This window comes from Urocitellus parryii, chromosome 6 (genome assembly GCF_045843805.1).
Source record: "Urocitellus parryii isolate mUroPar1 chromosome 6, mUroPar1.hap1, whole genome shotgun sequence".
Taxonomy (NCBI): Eukaryota; Metazoa; Chordata; class Mammalia; order Rodentia; family Sciuridae; genus Urocitellus; species Urocitellus parryii.
The window spans coordinates 184,827,920-184,844,761 of record NC_135536.1 but is presented as its reverse complement, the minus strand read 5'-3'; the positions used below and the strand labels follow the sequence as shown (position 1 = coordinate 184,844,761).

The 16,842-nt window shown below is 50.0% G+C and overlaps 1 protein-coding gene across 1 annotated transcript; it reads right to left on the bottom strand.

Moving 5' to 3' along the window:
• Window positions 1–873: 873 nt before the first annotated feature.
• On the bottom strand, window positions 874–8,729 carry R3hdml (R3H domain containing like). The gene is made up of 5 exons (XM_026383330.2): window positions 8,469–8,729; window positions 5,240–5,358; window positions 3,915–4,047; window positions 2,254–2,369; window positions 874–1,006 (listed from the first exon to the last, which is right to left on the bottom strand). Exons 1-5 carry the CDS (start codon window positions 8,727–8,729, stop codon window positions 874–876), a joined length of 762 nt encoding a protein of 253 aa, XP_026239115.1.
• Window positions 8,730–16,842: the final 8,113 nt, after the last annotated feature.

The window sequence follows — 16,842 nt, the reverse complement described above, 5'->3', positions numbered from 1 at the left end:
GAGAGCTCGGGGCCAGCTGTGGCTTCTGCTTCTCCATCCTGAGCCTAGAGAAGTACCAGGAGACCCGAGGAGGGGGGAAGCTGAGCTCCAGCTTGGTATCCACCCTCTCTGAACCTCTCCGTCTGACAAAGGGGGCTGGACCCTGTGGGCCTGGGGAGGGGGTGTCCATAAACTAATTTCACTGGTTTTCAAAATCTTGGACCCAAAACCTAGGTGGCACAGGGGGGGAGAGCAAACCCTCATGACAGCCCAAGCTGCTGGCAAGGGATGAGCGAAGGTGGGTTTTAAGACAAAGATTGTCCAATAAGTGCTTTTCGTTGGGTGGACAGTCTTGGGTTGGAACCAGAGAGGCAAAATGAGCTAGTAGTTCTGTTCCAGGCAGCCCCAGCTCTCTGAGATTCGAGTTCTAAAAGAGGGTCTCCCCTGAGACCTGAGAAAAGAAAGGGGGAAGGCACAGCCTTCTGACGCAGGCTGGACATTGAGCAAAGAGAATCTAGGAGGGAGAAGCCAGTTCTTCATTGGGGACAACCCAATTCCTGTCCCTGTCCTTTTTTTTTTTTTTTTTTTTTTATTCCTTGCACATGTATGAATATATCCCAACAAATCCCACTTTTAGGTATAGAAATAAAGCGCCGATTTTAAAAATTTAATGGAGACCAGTAGAGTTGAGAAAGGGAGTTGGGGAGGGAGGAACTGGAGAATGAAATTGATCAAGTTGTGACGTGTGCATGTCTGAATATGTCACAATGAATGCCGCTGTATAATTATGATGCTCTAGCAAAAACGTTTTGAAATAATTGTTCCTCCACACTGTCTTTGGGGGCAACCCTTGGAGGATGGGGCCCAGTTGGTGCCCCAGAGCCCCAGGAGAGTTCAGGTCCACAGGAGCCTGTTGGATTTGAGCCCAGAGAAGCACATGTTGCTATTGCAGCTGCCTTGGTAACTGGGGGGACAGGCGGAGCATGGCTTCCCCGTCTTGTACGGAGCCTCACCGATCCAGTTACCCCTGGAAGAGAAAATGTCCCAGGGAAGAAGGGTTAGGAGACAGGAGCTTTAAGTAAGCAAGCTTCTCACAGACTTCAGAACCTCAGCCCAGCCACCGGGGCTTTCTGACCCTGGGCAAGTTTTCATCTGCAAAGCCACCAGAAGGCCCTTCCCTCTTGGGGGTGCCGCGAGGCTCAGATGGAGGGCTGTGAGCATGTGTGACAGGTGCTCACTTGGCACTGACTACAGCCCTTGTGGCTTTGAAACTCACCTTTTTCTTTTTCCCAGCATTCTTCTCCCTGACCTTTTCCTCCTTGATCTGTTTTTCCCTAAACTTCTCCTTCCTGATCTCTCCTCCCTAATCTCATTGTCTCTGAATGACCTCTATAAAAGCCCCCTGTTCCTGTAGATGGGCAAAATCATTGTCTTTGGGGCAGGACTCCTCTGTGCTTCTCCTCTTTGCAAAGGCTAGCAAAGCAGTAAACCTTCTTTTTCCTTTTTCTTAAAACCTTGTCCTCATTACTGGATTGGCATCGGGGACAAGGCAACACATACAGGACAGGGCATCAGGCCTGGCAAAGGAGAGTCCCTGCAAGCACTGATCTTCTTATTCCCCCATTTCCCCTGGAGGAAGCAGATCTGAGCTCTGGTCCTGGCTTCTGGTCTTGGTGACAGGCTGAGCCACCTCATTTCTTGAAACTTGATTTTCTCCTCTGCATAAACTAAATAAACGAAATAGTGCCTGTAAAAATTATGTGAGATAACCTGTGAGAAAACCTTGTGATTTAAGAACACTGTGCAGATGTGGCTACATAATTAGCCCTTGAGTGTAACTGGAGCATGGAGAGAAGGGGGTCTCTGCCTCTCCCAAGGGATTTTTGAAACTTGGGTGAAAAAAAAGGACTATTACAATTTTGGGGGGAAAGGTACCAATGATCGAACTCAGGGGCACTCGACCACAGAGCCACATCCTTAGCCCTATTTTGTATTTTACTTAGAGACAGGGTCCCACTGAGTTGCTTAGCACCTCGATTTTGCTGAGGCTGGCTTTGAACTCGTGATCCTCCTGCCTGAGCCTTCTGAGCCGCTGGGATTACAGACATGCGCCAAGGCACTCAGCAAGAAAAAGGATTATTAATGGCCTCTCTGAAATACCAAACTTGTATGGGGTAGGTAGAAAAGAGGAAGGGATACTGTGTATATCTTTCTCATCATTGAATTCTTAGGACCCCTCCTGTTCTGGAGCCCCCTCTTGGCGCAGGTACTTACTTAATGGCGTAGTTGCAGACCAGGTACACCGCCTGATGCCAGGTGCTGCCCCAGACACTGATGCTGGCACAGGTATGGATGGCGCAGCCCAGCCGACTGGAGGATGCCCACACCATCTGAGGAGGCACAAAGACAAGGGGTGCTGAGAGGGACTGGGTGGGGCCCAGGTTCCTTGGGTGCATGGCCCCTGGGATTGGGTCCAGAGGGTGCATTAGGTAAGGTCTGCTTGGGGAGTTGGCCACGTGTCCCAAGGTAGAGGCAGGGTGGGGGGCTAGAGGCATTCAGACTATAATATACTGTTTCTCAAAATATGTTTTTTTTTGTTTTTTGTTTTTAAAGAGAGAGTGAGAGAGGAGAGAGAGAGAGATTTTTTTTTAATATTTATTTTTTAGTTCTCGGCAGACACAACATCTTTGTTGGTATGTGGTGCTGAAGATCGAACCCGGACCGCATGCATGCCAGGCGAGCGTGCTACCGCTTGAGCCACATCCCCAGCCCTCAAAATATGGTTTTCCTACACCCAACCATAAGGAATAAATTTCATATTGTTATGCACACATACACACAATTGAAACAAAAGGTTTTGAACCAATGTTTAGTTTGTGTGCAATATAAGCTAATATTTTCTACGTTGTTCTATTCATTTTATTTATTTATTTTCTCCTAGTGACCAACCTTTGAAAATAATTGTTGTATTTGTTAGAGGTTCAAGACAAACTTTGGAATCAAATACACTTGGATTAGTATCCCAATATTGCCTGCTGTGTGACTTTGACTAAATCTCTTTATCTCTGTGTACCTTGATTTCTTCATTAGTAAAGTGGAAGTAATAATGTGTCGTAGGAAGTTAGAAAAGACATTTGGGTTAGGTGTCATGTTGTAGAAGGTCTCAAAGTTAGGTTTTGAATTTAACTCCAAATGAGTCACAGAGAGACAGACGAAGCTGAAAGAAGCCAACTGTCACATGGTAGGAAGCTTCTATTCTATTACAACAAATATGGCATTGTATCGTTCTGCCTAGTGTCACAGTATTCAATATTATCCCTCAAAATGTTCCATAGTATTTGGAATATTTGGGGACATTTCCCTTTTTTGTAGATAGTAGGCACAAAGCAGAGCATGATGGCACACAACTGCAATCCCAGAGACTCAGGAGGCTGAGGCAGGAGGATCACAAGTTTGAGGTTAGCCTTGGCAACTTAATGGGGCCGTTTCAAAAAACAGAAGGGCTGGAGATGTAGCTCAGTGGTAGAGCACTTGCTTAGCAGACACAGAACCTTGATTTGATTTCTAGAACCAAGGGGGGAAAAAAAGAGATATAGTGAGAATCTTAGAAAATGGATAATTCGGGGTGGGGATGTGGCTCAAGCGGTAGCGTGCTCGCCTGGCATGCGCGGGGCGCTGGGTTTGATCCTCAGCACCACATAAAGATAAAATAAAGATGTTGTGTCCACCGAAAAAACTTAAAAAAAAAAAAAAGAAAATGGAAAATTCCTAAGACACTCAGAATAAAACAAGGTTCACCTCAATGCAACATGCACAGAACTTTCCAGAATCTCCAAAGGTCCCTGCTTGAATTCTCATTTCTGTTCCACCCATCCTTCTCCCTCTAGGTACCAGGGCTTGTTCTGTGTCTGCCCTGAGCCCCAAAGGAGGGGTACCTGGGTGTAGTGGGAGCAGACAGGGCCACTGCAGTGCCAGGGGCAATGCGGGGTACAGTCCTTTGGGGATGGAAACAAGAAATGCTGCTTCTCCTCCGACCAAGACTTCACGAGATCCACCACCGAGCGGTACCTGGGGAGGCCAAGAACATGGAGGAAGCTGCGGGGGAGGATGGAAAATTCACTGTACCGCCCACTGCCCAGGATTTGCTTGGTGACCTTGGGTGAGTCACTTTGCTTCTCTTCCTGGTTTCCTCCTCTCTAAAATGGGAATGAGGACAGAAACACTTACCTCCCAGGTGTGTTCTGAAGGTCAGTGGGGTTAGGCTGTGTCAAGCCCTTCCCTGTAGCTGGCACATAATAAGTGCTCAGGAAAGAGCTTGAACTTGTCATGGTCATGCAAAGGGCATCTCAGACAGAGGCACTTGCATTTTTAGGAAAGGAAAGGCTTGTTGGATCATCTGTGAGGCCTCTGAACTGTGAGATGGGGAGAAGGCAGACCTGTTGAGTCAACCCAAGAAACCCTGCAGTGGTAATTCACAATGGCCCATCTTTACCCCTGACTCCATTTCCTCATGTGATGACCGTGGGCAAGGGTGGGGTCCAGCAGGAAATTTTAGTGGCAGGGAGAGGGGACACAACCTTGGGACAGACTACACAGCATTCTTGGCCCCTAAAGCCTGGGGTTGGCCCAGCAAGTGGATGACTTGGGAAAGGGCCTGGGAGCCCGCTGGGCTCCAGTGAAGGGCAGCCCTGAATCTGTCTTTCTCTGCCGGGGTCATGGCCAATTGGTAGGTGTGGGGCAGCATTGCTTTTCTAACGTTCATATTTGGCAAAGTAAGAACATGACAATGGTGTGGCCCTCTCATAAATGTCTTTGACATTTTACTGGCCTGTGAAATCTGCAAGTCAGGAAAGGGCCAAGCCCGGCCAACACCTGGGTTTGCAGACAGCACACTGAGGTTGGGACACGGAAATAACCTTCCCCGGGCTGTACAGATTAGAACTCACTCCCCAGACTCGGATTCAAGAGTCGGAATGGGGGAGGCAAGTCAGGCTGGAGGAGTGGGTCTGTCTTTCTCAGACTTTTGGGGGCACCTGTGCACCTGGGGTGCCCCCCACCAGCGCTCTCATCCCCCAACTCTCGGAAACAATCTAAGTGATTATTCGTTCACCCCTTGGTCATTGTCTGTCCTAACTAGAAGGCAGGCTCCCTGTGGGCAGGAGACTGCTTGGTCTCCTGTCAACGTAGTCCAGCACCTGGGACAGGGCTGATGCTCAGTGTGTCCAAGGGAGGGAGGGAGGGAGAGACGAGATTGACTCACCTGCCAGAATGGATGGAGAGGTTCTGGCCCACATAGCGCATCAGCGGTGAGGGCCCATGGGCCCAGGTGCACTGGGTGGCCCAGGCCTTGGCAGAACTGGCCAGTCGCTCATCCCACACCTGGGGAAGAAAGGCCATAAGCTCTTCTCACCCACCCCAGGAAGGCGCCCAGTGCCTTGCTCCCCACCTCCTGGGACTCTGCGACAAACCCACTGGGCAGATGAGAAAAAGAAAGCCTCAAGGTCAACCACTTGTCCACTGCGGAGGTCCACCCCAGTCCCATGCCCTTTTCCCTTCACTGGGCCTCATGTTTGAGGCCTTGACTCTGAGTGTGGTCCAGGTTATTGGTCTACGCATTCGGTGGTCTCTAGAGAGGACTGAGCCCAGGGTGAAGGGAAGGTGGCTGATTTTAAAGGTAGAATTATTCTATTTTTTCCTCCTTTCCTTTCTTTAAAATGCAATACTGCGGATTGAACCCAGGGATGTTATATATTTATTTTTTGAAGCAGGATCTCATCAAGTTGCTGAGGCTGCTCCCAAATTTGTGATCCCCTTGTCTCAGCCTCCCAAGTCATTGGGATGACAGGTGTGTGCCACAATGTCTGGCATGTATTCTATTTTCTAAACATATTTATGTTAACTTAAAAATTTTAGTTCAGGGCTGGGGATGTGGCTTGATGGTAGTGCATTTGACTAGCATGCATGAGGCCCAGGTTCAATGCATGCAAAAAAGAAAAAATTATGTTTAACTCAGAAGCGGTTTTTTAGTATGTGAAAACAGGGCTGGGGATATAGCTCAGTTGCAGAGTGCTTGCCTTGCATGCACAAGGCCCTGGGTTCAATCCCCAGCACCAGGAAAAAAAAAAAGTGAAACATGCATAAATCAGTAGGTAAGATATTGAAAGGAGGAAAATTGAAGAGCCTCTCATCCTTCCTGTCACTGCCCCTGAAGCCACCTACACCCGACCCCCAGAGGCAATCACTGTTTCTGTGTCTGTTTCCAGAAATTGTTCTATACCTGCACATATTTATAGATACATACACACATACACTATGTGTGTGTGTGTGTGTGTGTGTGTGTCTGTTTTTTTCTTTTTCTTTCTTTCTTTCTTTTTTCTTTTTTTTTTTTTTTTTTTGACAAATGGCAGCCTGCCAGACTCTTTGGCACCTCACCCTCTTCACTTGACAAGATAGGTTATCTTTGTGATTTTTTTTTTTTTTTGGTACCAGGATTGAACTAGGGCACTCGAACACTGAGCCACATCCCCAGCCCTATTTTGTATTTTATCTAGAGTCTCACTGAGTTGCTTAGCCCCTCACTTTTTGCTGAGACTGGTTTTGAACTCGTGATCCTCCTGTCTCAGCCTCCCGAGCCGCTGGGATTAACAGACATGCGCCATCAGGCCTGGTTATTTTTGCTAGGATTCCACATCAGTGCCTATCACATACTTTCCTCATCCTTCTGAACAGCTTTATAATTTTCCAACGAATGAATTCCCCAAGTTTTACAGCCAGAAAATATTTCACTCTACCACTAAATTATACTCCCAGGCTGGGAGTATGACTTAGTGGTAGAGCACCAGCCTAACATGTATGTGGCCCTGAGTTCCATCCCCAGAACCACAAAGAAAAAAAATCAACAAAAGAATGAATGAGTAAATAAAATAAAATGCTAGTTCCCTTCCAACTCTGAGTCCTTGGGATTCTCTGGGATCTTATTTGTTCACTCAGCAAATATTGAACAATATTTCTGGGCACTGAGGACTCACAGTGTAGCAAGGAAATGAGACATCAAACAACGCATGAGTCATTTTGATCCTGGTGTGTAAGAGAATGTGGAGCCAGACCAGACTTTCTTGGGGGCTGTGCAGGAAAGAGCTCCTGTGGGGCTTGTCTCACTTCCCATCTTGTAGGGAAAACAGAGGAAAGAGGTGAGTTGAAGGAAAACACTAAAGACACTCGCTGACCCTCCCTGAGGTCCTTGGGGAGATAATCTGGACTTCTCTGTTCCACGCCACATGCAATAATTAAACACCAGTTGGGGTGAGTGTCACATACATCACTGCTGCTCAATAAATGTGTCATTTGTTTGAAAAGAGGAGGGCTTTCTATGTGTCCGTCCCTGTGTTAATAAATGAATGATTCAATGAACAAATAAGGACTCCCTCCCTCCTTGCTGGAGCTGCAGCTTCCGGGCTCCTATCCCTGCCCCTTTCCAACAATCACCTCCTGGTAACTGATATATATATATCTCACCAGGAGGTGAGATATATCAGTGACCCCAGGCGGCTAAGTGATGCCCACTCATATATATATGTGTCTTGTTGATTTTTTTTTTTTTTTCTCTAACCCTCCTCAAATGCATGCACCACAGGGGAAGGAGCCTGGTCCCTCCTGAGCTCTCAGCATGGGGCCAACTCCCAGCAGAGCTGGTATAGAAATGGAGGGCAAGCTGCTCACCTGTAGGCTGAGAGGTGGACTGGCCACTCTTTCCCTGAAGAAATCCCTGTGGGCTGGGAGTCCTCTATCTCCAGCTCAGTTTGGGACAGTGGTGGTAGGGAGGAGTTGTGACAGGAGCAAATTGTCCTCCACTCCAGGGGGTCTGACTTCTGGAGGGCTGGGGTGAGAGACATCAGCCCTGCCTCTGGGGAAAAAAGATATCCCAGTCTCCTCCCGCTAACCAGTGACTGGCTTTCCTCAGTCTGAGATCCCCAGGTACCTGTCTCTTTGGGCTTTCTGGGAACAGTGATCCGGGTATGTCAGGCAAACCCTCAGGCCAAGAGATAATAGCATTGGAAGCTCCTATAGGATCCTGGTGTGAGTCCTGATTCTTAGGCTATTGAGGTGGTTAAGACTGAAACCTTAGCAGTAGGCACAGCTGGCTTAGAATCCTGGCTGGGTGACCTTGGGCAAATTAATTCTCTGAGTCTCAATTTTAAAATTTGGAAAGTGGAGACAAGATATCCTCTTGATGGAAGAGGGTCACCCCCAGTGCCTAGTGCACAAAGGTGCTCTGTACCTAGCATTCTTGTCCCCAGATTCACTGGAAGATCTGGGCAATTGCTTCAGTTTCTTCATCTGTAAAATGGGCAAACTAATTCCTGCCCATTGTACAGGACACCCAGATAGTGGGTCCAGACTGGCTAGCCCTTCCAAGGCAGTCACTCCAGGTCACAAGGAGCAAGCTGGTGTTTCCTGGAAGGGGTGCTGGGTCAGGCACAGGGACTCACCATGTACTCCATGTTGGCGGCAGGTGGGTGCACGCTGGCCCGGATGTGGTTGTGATAATCCAATAAGGCACTCATGTCCCGGGCAGAGAGATGGCGTTTCCTGCGGTACCGGGGCACCCCAAGGCCACTCAGGGATTGCACAGCCATGCCCTCAGGTCGGCCCAGGGATAAGGTGGCATTGGGCACCATTGAGGCATCCGCTGTCTGGCCTGCCCAGAGGAGCAGGCCTGCCAGGCCCACAGCGCTGGGCAGCAGGGGCATAGCTGGCTGGGGGCACAAGTTGGCCTGGTACAGTCAGAGCCAGCTGCCTAGAAGGGGCAGGCAGGAGAGCAGCACGCCCTGAGGTCCTCCACGGGCATTGCCAGCCCGGAGGCTGCTCCCTGGGAACTTGGCAAAGATGGCCTGACCCAGTTCTGGTGCAGATGCCCAGTGCTGCTTCCTCCCCACCCCAGTGGACTGAGAGGGTTGGGTGAGGAGAAGGAATGCCCAGACAGTGGCTAACACAGACCAAGCCCCCAGGGGTGGGACGAGCCACCATGCCAAAGCCAGGCCCTGTCCTGCCCACCCAGGGGACAGACAACCAGACATCCTCTTCTCCAGCCCTCTCCGAGGCCCAGCAGATGCCCACAGAGGCAGCACCAACCTCTCCCAACCACACTGCAGGGCCCTCTTGCTCCTGAGGTGCTGCAGCTTTGAATTAAGAGGCGGGTGGAGATGGCATAGAGAACACAGAGAAGGAAAGTACAGAGAAGCAGAGAAGCTTGGGGACCAGGAAGCAGCTCCCAGGGGTGCATACCCAGGATAGGTGGCTCCCAGGGGACCTCTGCAGACACCTGGCCTGCCTGGCTGTGCGGAGACTTTAACATCCCCCAGGAGCTGATGGCATCTGATGTCCCAGGCCCCACAGCCCCCTCCCTTCCAGCCCAGCCAGACTGGACAGGGAGGCCCCGCCCGCTGATCCCTGGGCCTTCTCTCCAGTCCTCCCCATCCCGCTGATCTGCTTCTGTGTCAGGGCTGCTTCTGGGCTGCTCGCAGAACGGGGATGTGCTGAAGGCAGGAATCCAGGAGGGCACACCCTTCTCCTGGAGAGACCCCAGGCTTCTCTCTGCCTCCCAGACCTGTCGCATTAAGGCCTCCTCACCTCAGGACAGTGTTTTCTGACCATTCTCCCTACCAAGACGTCCAGCCTCAGAGTGGGCATTGAAGACGGCCCTGGCTAATGAGCACCTACTCTGTGCCAGGCCCAGGGCTGAGAGCTTTACGCATAATCTGGGCCAACCCTCAGAGGCAGGAGCTACACCCCTCACTGGACAGATGAAGAAACCAGCACTAAGAGGTGAAGGAAGGAGCCCAAAATCAAGTCAGAGGCTCTGCAACAGACCCAGGATGTTGAAAGAATGCCTTTTTTGTGTGTGTGTGTGTGGCCAAACCAGATAGAGATGCATTAGGCAAAAGACCTAAGAGGATATTCGCCATGAAGCCACTCGAACGCAGCACCGTGCAGCAGGACACGGGCCTGGGTTCAGGTCCCCTCTATTCCTGACACTGACTGGGTGTCCTGGAGCAATGGCTCCTTGGCCATCTTGTTCCTCATCCACCATGCGGAAGAAGTGGTGCTGCCTGCCCCATCCACGGTTGTAAGATTAAATGAATTAACATCCATGAAGTCAGTACAGTGGCAAGTTCACGGTGTGGAGCTCTGTGTGTGTATTTCTGTGTACCTGTGTGGCTCTACACTTGGGCATTACATGTGTGCAAATACACTTATATGCACATGTGAGCCACATGTGTGTGCCCTGGTGCACACCTGAGTGTACAGATGTATGCACACACATGTGAGTGTGTGGTTAAATCTCAGCTATTCTGGATGAGCAAGAGCTTATATTCTCCTCTTTGATTACTTGGGTTTTTTTTTTTTTTTTTTTTGATACCGGGATTGAATTCAGGGGCACTCAACCACTGAGCCATATCCCCAGCCGTATTTTGTATTTTATTTAAAGACAGGGGCTCACTGAGTTGTTTAGCACCCTGCTGTTGCTGAAGTTGGCTTTGAACTCGTGATCCTCCTCTCTCAGCCTCTAGAGCCACTAGGGTTATAGGTGGGCACCACTGTGCCTGGCTCCTCTTTGATGGCTTGAATTCTCCATAGATAACAAACGTTTCTTCTGTAACAGTGGTGTATCAAAAAATGAGGGTAGAAGTATCTGCCACCCTCCGCCTCTTCTTCTAGCGACCTCTGAGAAGCCCCAGGCTAAACCCAGTCTGGAGGTGGCAGGCCCAGCCTAGCCCAGCTGGCTGCACAGGGCTGGGGGATGGGACCCGGCAACTCAAGCCAGGTCTTCCCCAGACACATGGAATTCCTGCCCCAGGCAGCCGCCAAGTCCCCACCTCCGTGGCCCAGACAGCACACACTGCCAAAGCCCACACCTTAACACTGCCGCAGAGTCCCCAGCCTGGCCGGCCACTGACTGACCGCTGAGTGCTGGGGGAGGCACAAGGGCAGAGCAGTGAGGGCTGTGGTCTCTGGCCCTCCAACCACCACTGCCAATCCTCTCATCCCTGCACCCAGCGTGCTGGTGTCCTGAGGCAAGTCCTCATCTGTCTCTGGGCCTTGGATGTCCCTCTGGAAAAAGTGAACTTAGGGCTCTTCTGACTCAGGAGGCTGGGTCCCCAGTACACCAAGGTGAGCTCAGCAACCCAGGGGAGGCCCTGGTGCTCGGGACCCCAGGAGACTAAGTGATGCCCCCTCTCTCAGAACGCCTGACACCGTCACGCCACATGACTGGCGGGGGCATTGGCGCAGAACTTCCCATGGAGGGTTCGTCCTCTTGGCTGCCTTTGAGGTAGGAATGCCACCCATGGTATAGACAAGACGCGCGGAGGCATGTGTGAGCTTCGGCGGCTGAGGTCTGGAGCTGGGTCGAGCAGTAACAGGGGTCCCGAACACAGGCAGGGTGTGGGTGCATCTGCACGTCCTGATGCGCTCACGTGGGCACACCCTGCTCCCTGGAATCACAAGAGAGGTCGTCCCCCAGCCCTGCGTAGCCTCCCCCACAGGGTGTACAGGAAATGAACATCGTGTGTAAATACACAAAAGCCCACCTGGATCTGAGCTGTCTGGACCGGTGGCTGTCCCACAATGCGCCATCTGAAGCCCTCTGCAAGATGATCCCAGCAGCAGCAGGAGCCCCCTTTTATACGCATAAAGAAACAGACGCTCAGAGGGCAAGTCATTTGCCCAGCATGACCTCAACAGCGGGTGGCAGAGCCGGATGTGCACCCAATCATTGCCACTTCATAAATACAGACAGACAGATGGACACGGGGGAAAGCACAGCCTGCAGCAGAGCCACTCAGGTAGAACCCCCATCATTTACCCCATGAGTTTGCACATCCACAGAAAATCCTGCCAGGCCGCCTCATCTGATGAGCCCCCTCTGCATCTGCATCCGCATAGACTGGTCCTGCTTTCACTACGGTAGCTTTGCAGTGGGTAGAGATGTCAGGTGTGGGGACAGGAAGCAATTGGAGTGGCCCAAGTTAAGGGCTGTCAACCTCACACAGGGTAAGAACCTTTTTTCTCCCCGCTGGATTTTACCCTGCTGGAGTCTGCTATTGCCCCCTTCAATGTCCCCATTGGAATTCTCTCTGGGCTTGGGCAAGGGAAGGGGAAATTCTTGCAGAGTATAGTAGGATCCAAGGCAGGACAGCCTGGTGGGAGAGGGGGCGGGCTCTATGTCCTGACAGCCTGGTTCTTGGCCCAGCCCTGTGTGACCATCAGCAAGTTATTTATTCTCTCTGTGCCTCTCTGTTTCCTCATTCACTAAGTGAAGCTACCTCGAGGCATCAGTGTGAGGACTAAATGAGTTAGTCCATCTTAGGACACTTGACACAATGTCTGGCACAGAGCAAGCTGTCAGTGAATAATAATTGCTAATAATCCTAAGAGTCCCGGCTTCATTTAGCACATACGAGACGGCAGGCTCTAAGTGTTTCGTGCACATCATGATTTCATTCAAGCCTCCTCTCAGCTCCCTGGGTTAAGTATTAGGATCCCCATTCTACAGACAAGAAAATGGAAACTCAGAGAGGTCAAGGAATTTGCCCAAGTTCACACAACTAGTTGCGGGGGAAATTGGATTCCGTGCCAGGTCTCTCTGACTTTTTACACAGTATTCTTTTTAAAGTAGTTTTTTTAGAAATGATGGTGAAGCAGGAGTCTGGTACTTGAGAGAAGAGACCAAAGGTCTTTAGAAATCATCTCAGTCATCCTCTCATTTGCCAGTTGAGGAAAGATGTTCACAGAGGTTAAGTAGCTTGTCCAAGGTCACGCAGGAACTGGCAGACTTGGGACAGCAACCCAGACCTGTGTCACTCTGAATCCAAGCAGTCAGAGGAAGAGAACTGAGGAGGGGGCATGTGGAAAACCACAGGTAGGACCCAAGCTCTGGGAAACTCATGACGGCTTCAGAGGAACTGACTCCTCAGCCAACAAACCCCGTGTGGAAGCAGCTCTGCGCTCCAGGCTCTCTTGATCTCTCTGCACCCTGATGGCAATACCACCTGTCCTGGGGGATTTCCGGAAGGAGGCAGGATGACCCAGTGTAAGGATGAGGACCAGAACTGTGGAATCAGATGGCTCTGGGTGACCTCAAGGCAAGTCATGGGTCCTCTCTGTGCCTGTTTCCCCATCTGTAAAATGGGAATCAGAAAAGGCGCTGCCTTATTCAGCCACTACGGGAGGTTCAGTGAGAAGAGAAGGAGTTTAGCCGACTGCAGTTTGTTCAGTATTAGCGACCAGCCTCCTCAAACAGAAGCACTATGTGAATCCAAAGACGAAATGCTCAGGACAGGTACAACAACTCAGGTTGACCAAAGTCAAAACAGGGGCTCAATGGGGTTCTCAGGTGGAAGGGGAGCGCCTCAGGTGGGCTGTACACAGTTGTGAATTTTTTAAACTAGCACTTATATATACTTACAAGGTAAGAGTGAGAATTTAGTATGTGTATATAATTCGTATTGATCAAATCAGGGTAATTAGCATCTCCATTGCCTCAAACATTTATCAATTCTTTTTTTTTGGGGGGGCGGGGAGTACTGGGGATTACCACTGAGCTACATCCCCAGCCCTTTTTAAATTTTATTTTGAGACAGATTCTTGCTGAATTACAGAGGCTGGTCTGGAACTTGTGATCCTCCTGCCCCAGCCTCCTGAGTTGCTGGGATTACCAGTGTGCACCGCCACACCTGACAAACATCTATCATGTCTTTGTGTTGAGGGTCTTTGAGCTCATCCTGTCTGATTCTTTATAAATTATCTGTCCTTGTTTACTATTGTGATCTGCACAGTGATTACACAGGTGAATGTTATGTTCCAAGTTCCAAGTTCTTCTAGTTGTACACTCAAGATTTAGAGGTGTTTCATGGGGCTGGGGATATAACTCAGTTGGTAGAGTGCTTGCCTCACATGCACAAGGCCGGGGGTTCAATCCCCAGCACCACCAAAAAAACAGAAATTGGGCACTTCAAATTGAGGTTATGCCTCACTAAAACAATTGAGGCCTATATATGGTAAAAATCTTTGTTTAAAATAATTATTTCAATAAGTATAAGATTAAAATCCTACATAAGGAAAAGCACACGCACAGAGATGGTAATAAACCATTCTTGTCTTTCCAACGTGTACTTCCTGCCCATGCACATACATGCCTCCCCCAGTATACTGCTAAAACCCCCATCAATGCACACACATAACCAAAGACCCCAACTCCCACACAACAGAAGGCGCCATCCCGCGGAACAGGCACACAGCACGACCAGATGCTTTTCCAACTCTGAGTACACAGGAGCACCCTGAAGATGTGTACAGAGACACACGCAAGCTAAACCTAGGAGCTGAATCGATGGAGGGTTTTGTTTTGCTTTTTGTGTGTGTGTGTGTGTGTGTGTGTGTGTTTTCCAGTACTGGAGATTGAACCCAGAGGTGCCCTACCTCTGAGCTACATTCCCAGCCATTTTATTTATTTATTTATTTATTTATTTATTTATTTATTTATTTATTTATTTATTTATTTTAGACAGAGTCTAAGTTGCCCAGGCTGGCCTCTAATTTGTGATCTTCCTGCCTCAGCGTCTTGAGTAGCTGGGAACACAGGTGTCAGTCACGGTAGTCTTAAGTCAAATTTTTGAGTCCGACATAGCTGGGTGGAAGTTTTAGGCCCGCCACTCTCTTACCATGGGACCTAGGGCAAGTCACCACATCAGCTGTGAACCTCTGCCTCCTCACCAGTAAGATGAGCCCAACTAGATTTCTCATGAAATGAAATAAAGAGGAAGGGAGGTTGTGGCTCAGTGGTAGAGCACTTGCCTAGTATGTGTGGGGGCCCCAGATTTGATTCTCAGCACCACATATAAATAAATAAAATAAAGGTCCATTGACAACTAAAAAAAAAAAAAAAAAAAAGGAAGGGAAGGATATTGGCCAAATATGTAACAACAAACCCCACCATTATGTACAAATACACTGCACCAATAAAAAAGAAATAAAGAGGAAGATCATAAGCAAATAAGCTCTTCCAGAGAAGGAGCTGTGTCTAATTTGTCTCCATATCTTCAGGGCCTCACATCAAACTTGTGTTGTGAATTCATCCAGATTAATCTGCAGATCAACACCATCCCAAGTCAAACTCCAACGAAACTTCTGGAGGAAGTTAAATGTCTGATTGTAAACTGCTATGGAAGCTATGTCCCAAGAACTTTTGAGACACTTCATTAATTATAATATTAGTAATATATATATGACTCCAAAAAACAGGAAAAATGAGTGGAGGTGGGCTGAGCCACAGGAGAAGCTGGGTCATGGGGGAGTCTCTTGCAGTTCTGGTGCAGAGGCCCTGAGGCTGGAGAAAACTGGGAGCATTTGAAAAACTAACAAAGGGCCGGTTAGGGCAGCCTTTGAGGGTAGACAGCAAGAGCGATGGGAGAGACTGCTTGAAAGTAAACGGAGGTGCCAGGCGCAGTGGCGCCTGCCTGTAATCCCAGCGGCTCCGGAGTCTGAGGCAGGAGGATGGTGAGTTCAAAGCCAACCTCAGCAAAAGTGAGGCGCTAATCAACTCAGTGAGATCCTGTCTCTAAATAAAACACAAAATAGGGCTGGGGGTGAGGCTCAGTGGTCAGTGCCCCTGAGTTCAATCCCTGGTAACCCCAAAAAGTAAGCGGAGGTAAATGGACCTGGGTCTCCCTGGGCTCCGGGTAAGGAGAGGGAAGATAAGGGAGGGAGGAAGGAGTGTTCAGCCTTCAGGGAAAGGGCATTTCCTTCCTGTCCAACCCCCTAGTGACTGATTCCCGGCACACCCTCAGGATGAAGCCTGGAGGGGTGACCTGGGGTGTCCCTCCTATTAAGGATAACCCAGCTAAGAGGGAGCAAGCACCACTGTGTGCACAAAGTGGGGGTGTTGGCAGAGTGTTGGCAGGGACTGAGCCCACACACCTGGCATCAGAGGGGGCTAACCGCCTTCCAAAAAAACCGGAAAGGTGTAGCGAGGAGGAGGAGGGCCGGCCGGGTCCCGTGGGCCAGGTCCCTCTTCAGAGGCACCGCCGCCCCCGCCCGCCCGCGGGGAGCCCGGGGCAGCGCGGCGCAGTTGGCTGCAGAACCCGACCCAGAGCTCCGCGCCCGAGCACTGCAGTCCGGGCCAAGGCCGTGCCCTGGGGGCCGGGGACAGGCTGCGGGAGGATGGGGAATCCTTGCGGCGTCCAGCCGGGACAGCTGCACAGCCAGGTGTGGCCGCGGAATTTGCTGTGTCGCGGGCCCGCGCAGCTGGAGCGGAAAAGCCTCGGTGTCAGCGCCCACCGCCTGCCACCGGCGCTGCCCCCAGCGCCGCCGCACATTCCTGCGGACCCTAAGAATGCAGCAGGGCGGGGCGCAGGGGACCGGTGGGACCCTTCGGCCAACTCTCTGTAGTGTGGGAACTGAGTCACCCTTCCCATCTGGCTATGGGGACAGTGACACTTTACCTGTCTTACTAAAAAGACAATCTTTATTTTAGAGGTGACCATTTATTGTGTCCCTAACACTCAGCAAAATAAGGTTTCACATACATGTCCCCACAGCGAAGTTGACCTGATATTATTATTATTTTTTTTTACAAGAGTGGAAACATATTAAATGACTTGACCCAGGTCGTCCAATATTAACAGTTTAGACTTGAACTCAGGTCTATGTTCTGAATTATGTACTACACGATCTCCAAACCCTATCAACTGTGACTTGGTAAACTTTGTAAAGTGCTGTGACCTTGTGGATTGGGCAGATGAGTTCCGAGTGGGACCTCCAGATCCAGGAGGCAGTGGGAGTAGAGGTTAGGCATTCTGTCCC

Coding starts and splice junctions, on each gene's coding strand:
- R3hdml (XM_026383330.2), bottom strand. CDS start 8,729: ATGCCCCTGCTGCCCAGCGCTGTGGGCCTGGCAGGCCTGCTCCTCTGG. Junction 5,359..8,468: donor CCGCCAACATGGAGTACATG/GTGAGTCCCTGT, acceptor TTTCTTCCCCAG/GTGTGGGATGAGCGACTGGC. Junction 1,007..2,253: donor GTCTGCAACTACGCCATTAA/GTAAGTACCTGC, acceptor TTTCTCTTCCAG/GGGTAACTGGATCGGTGAGG.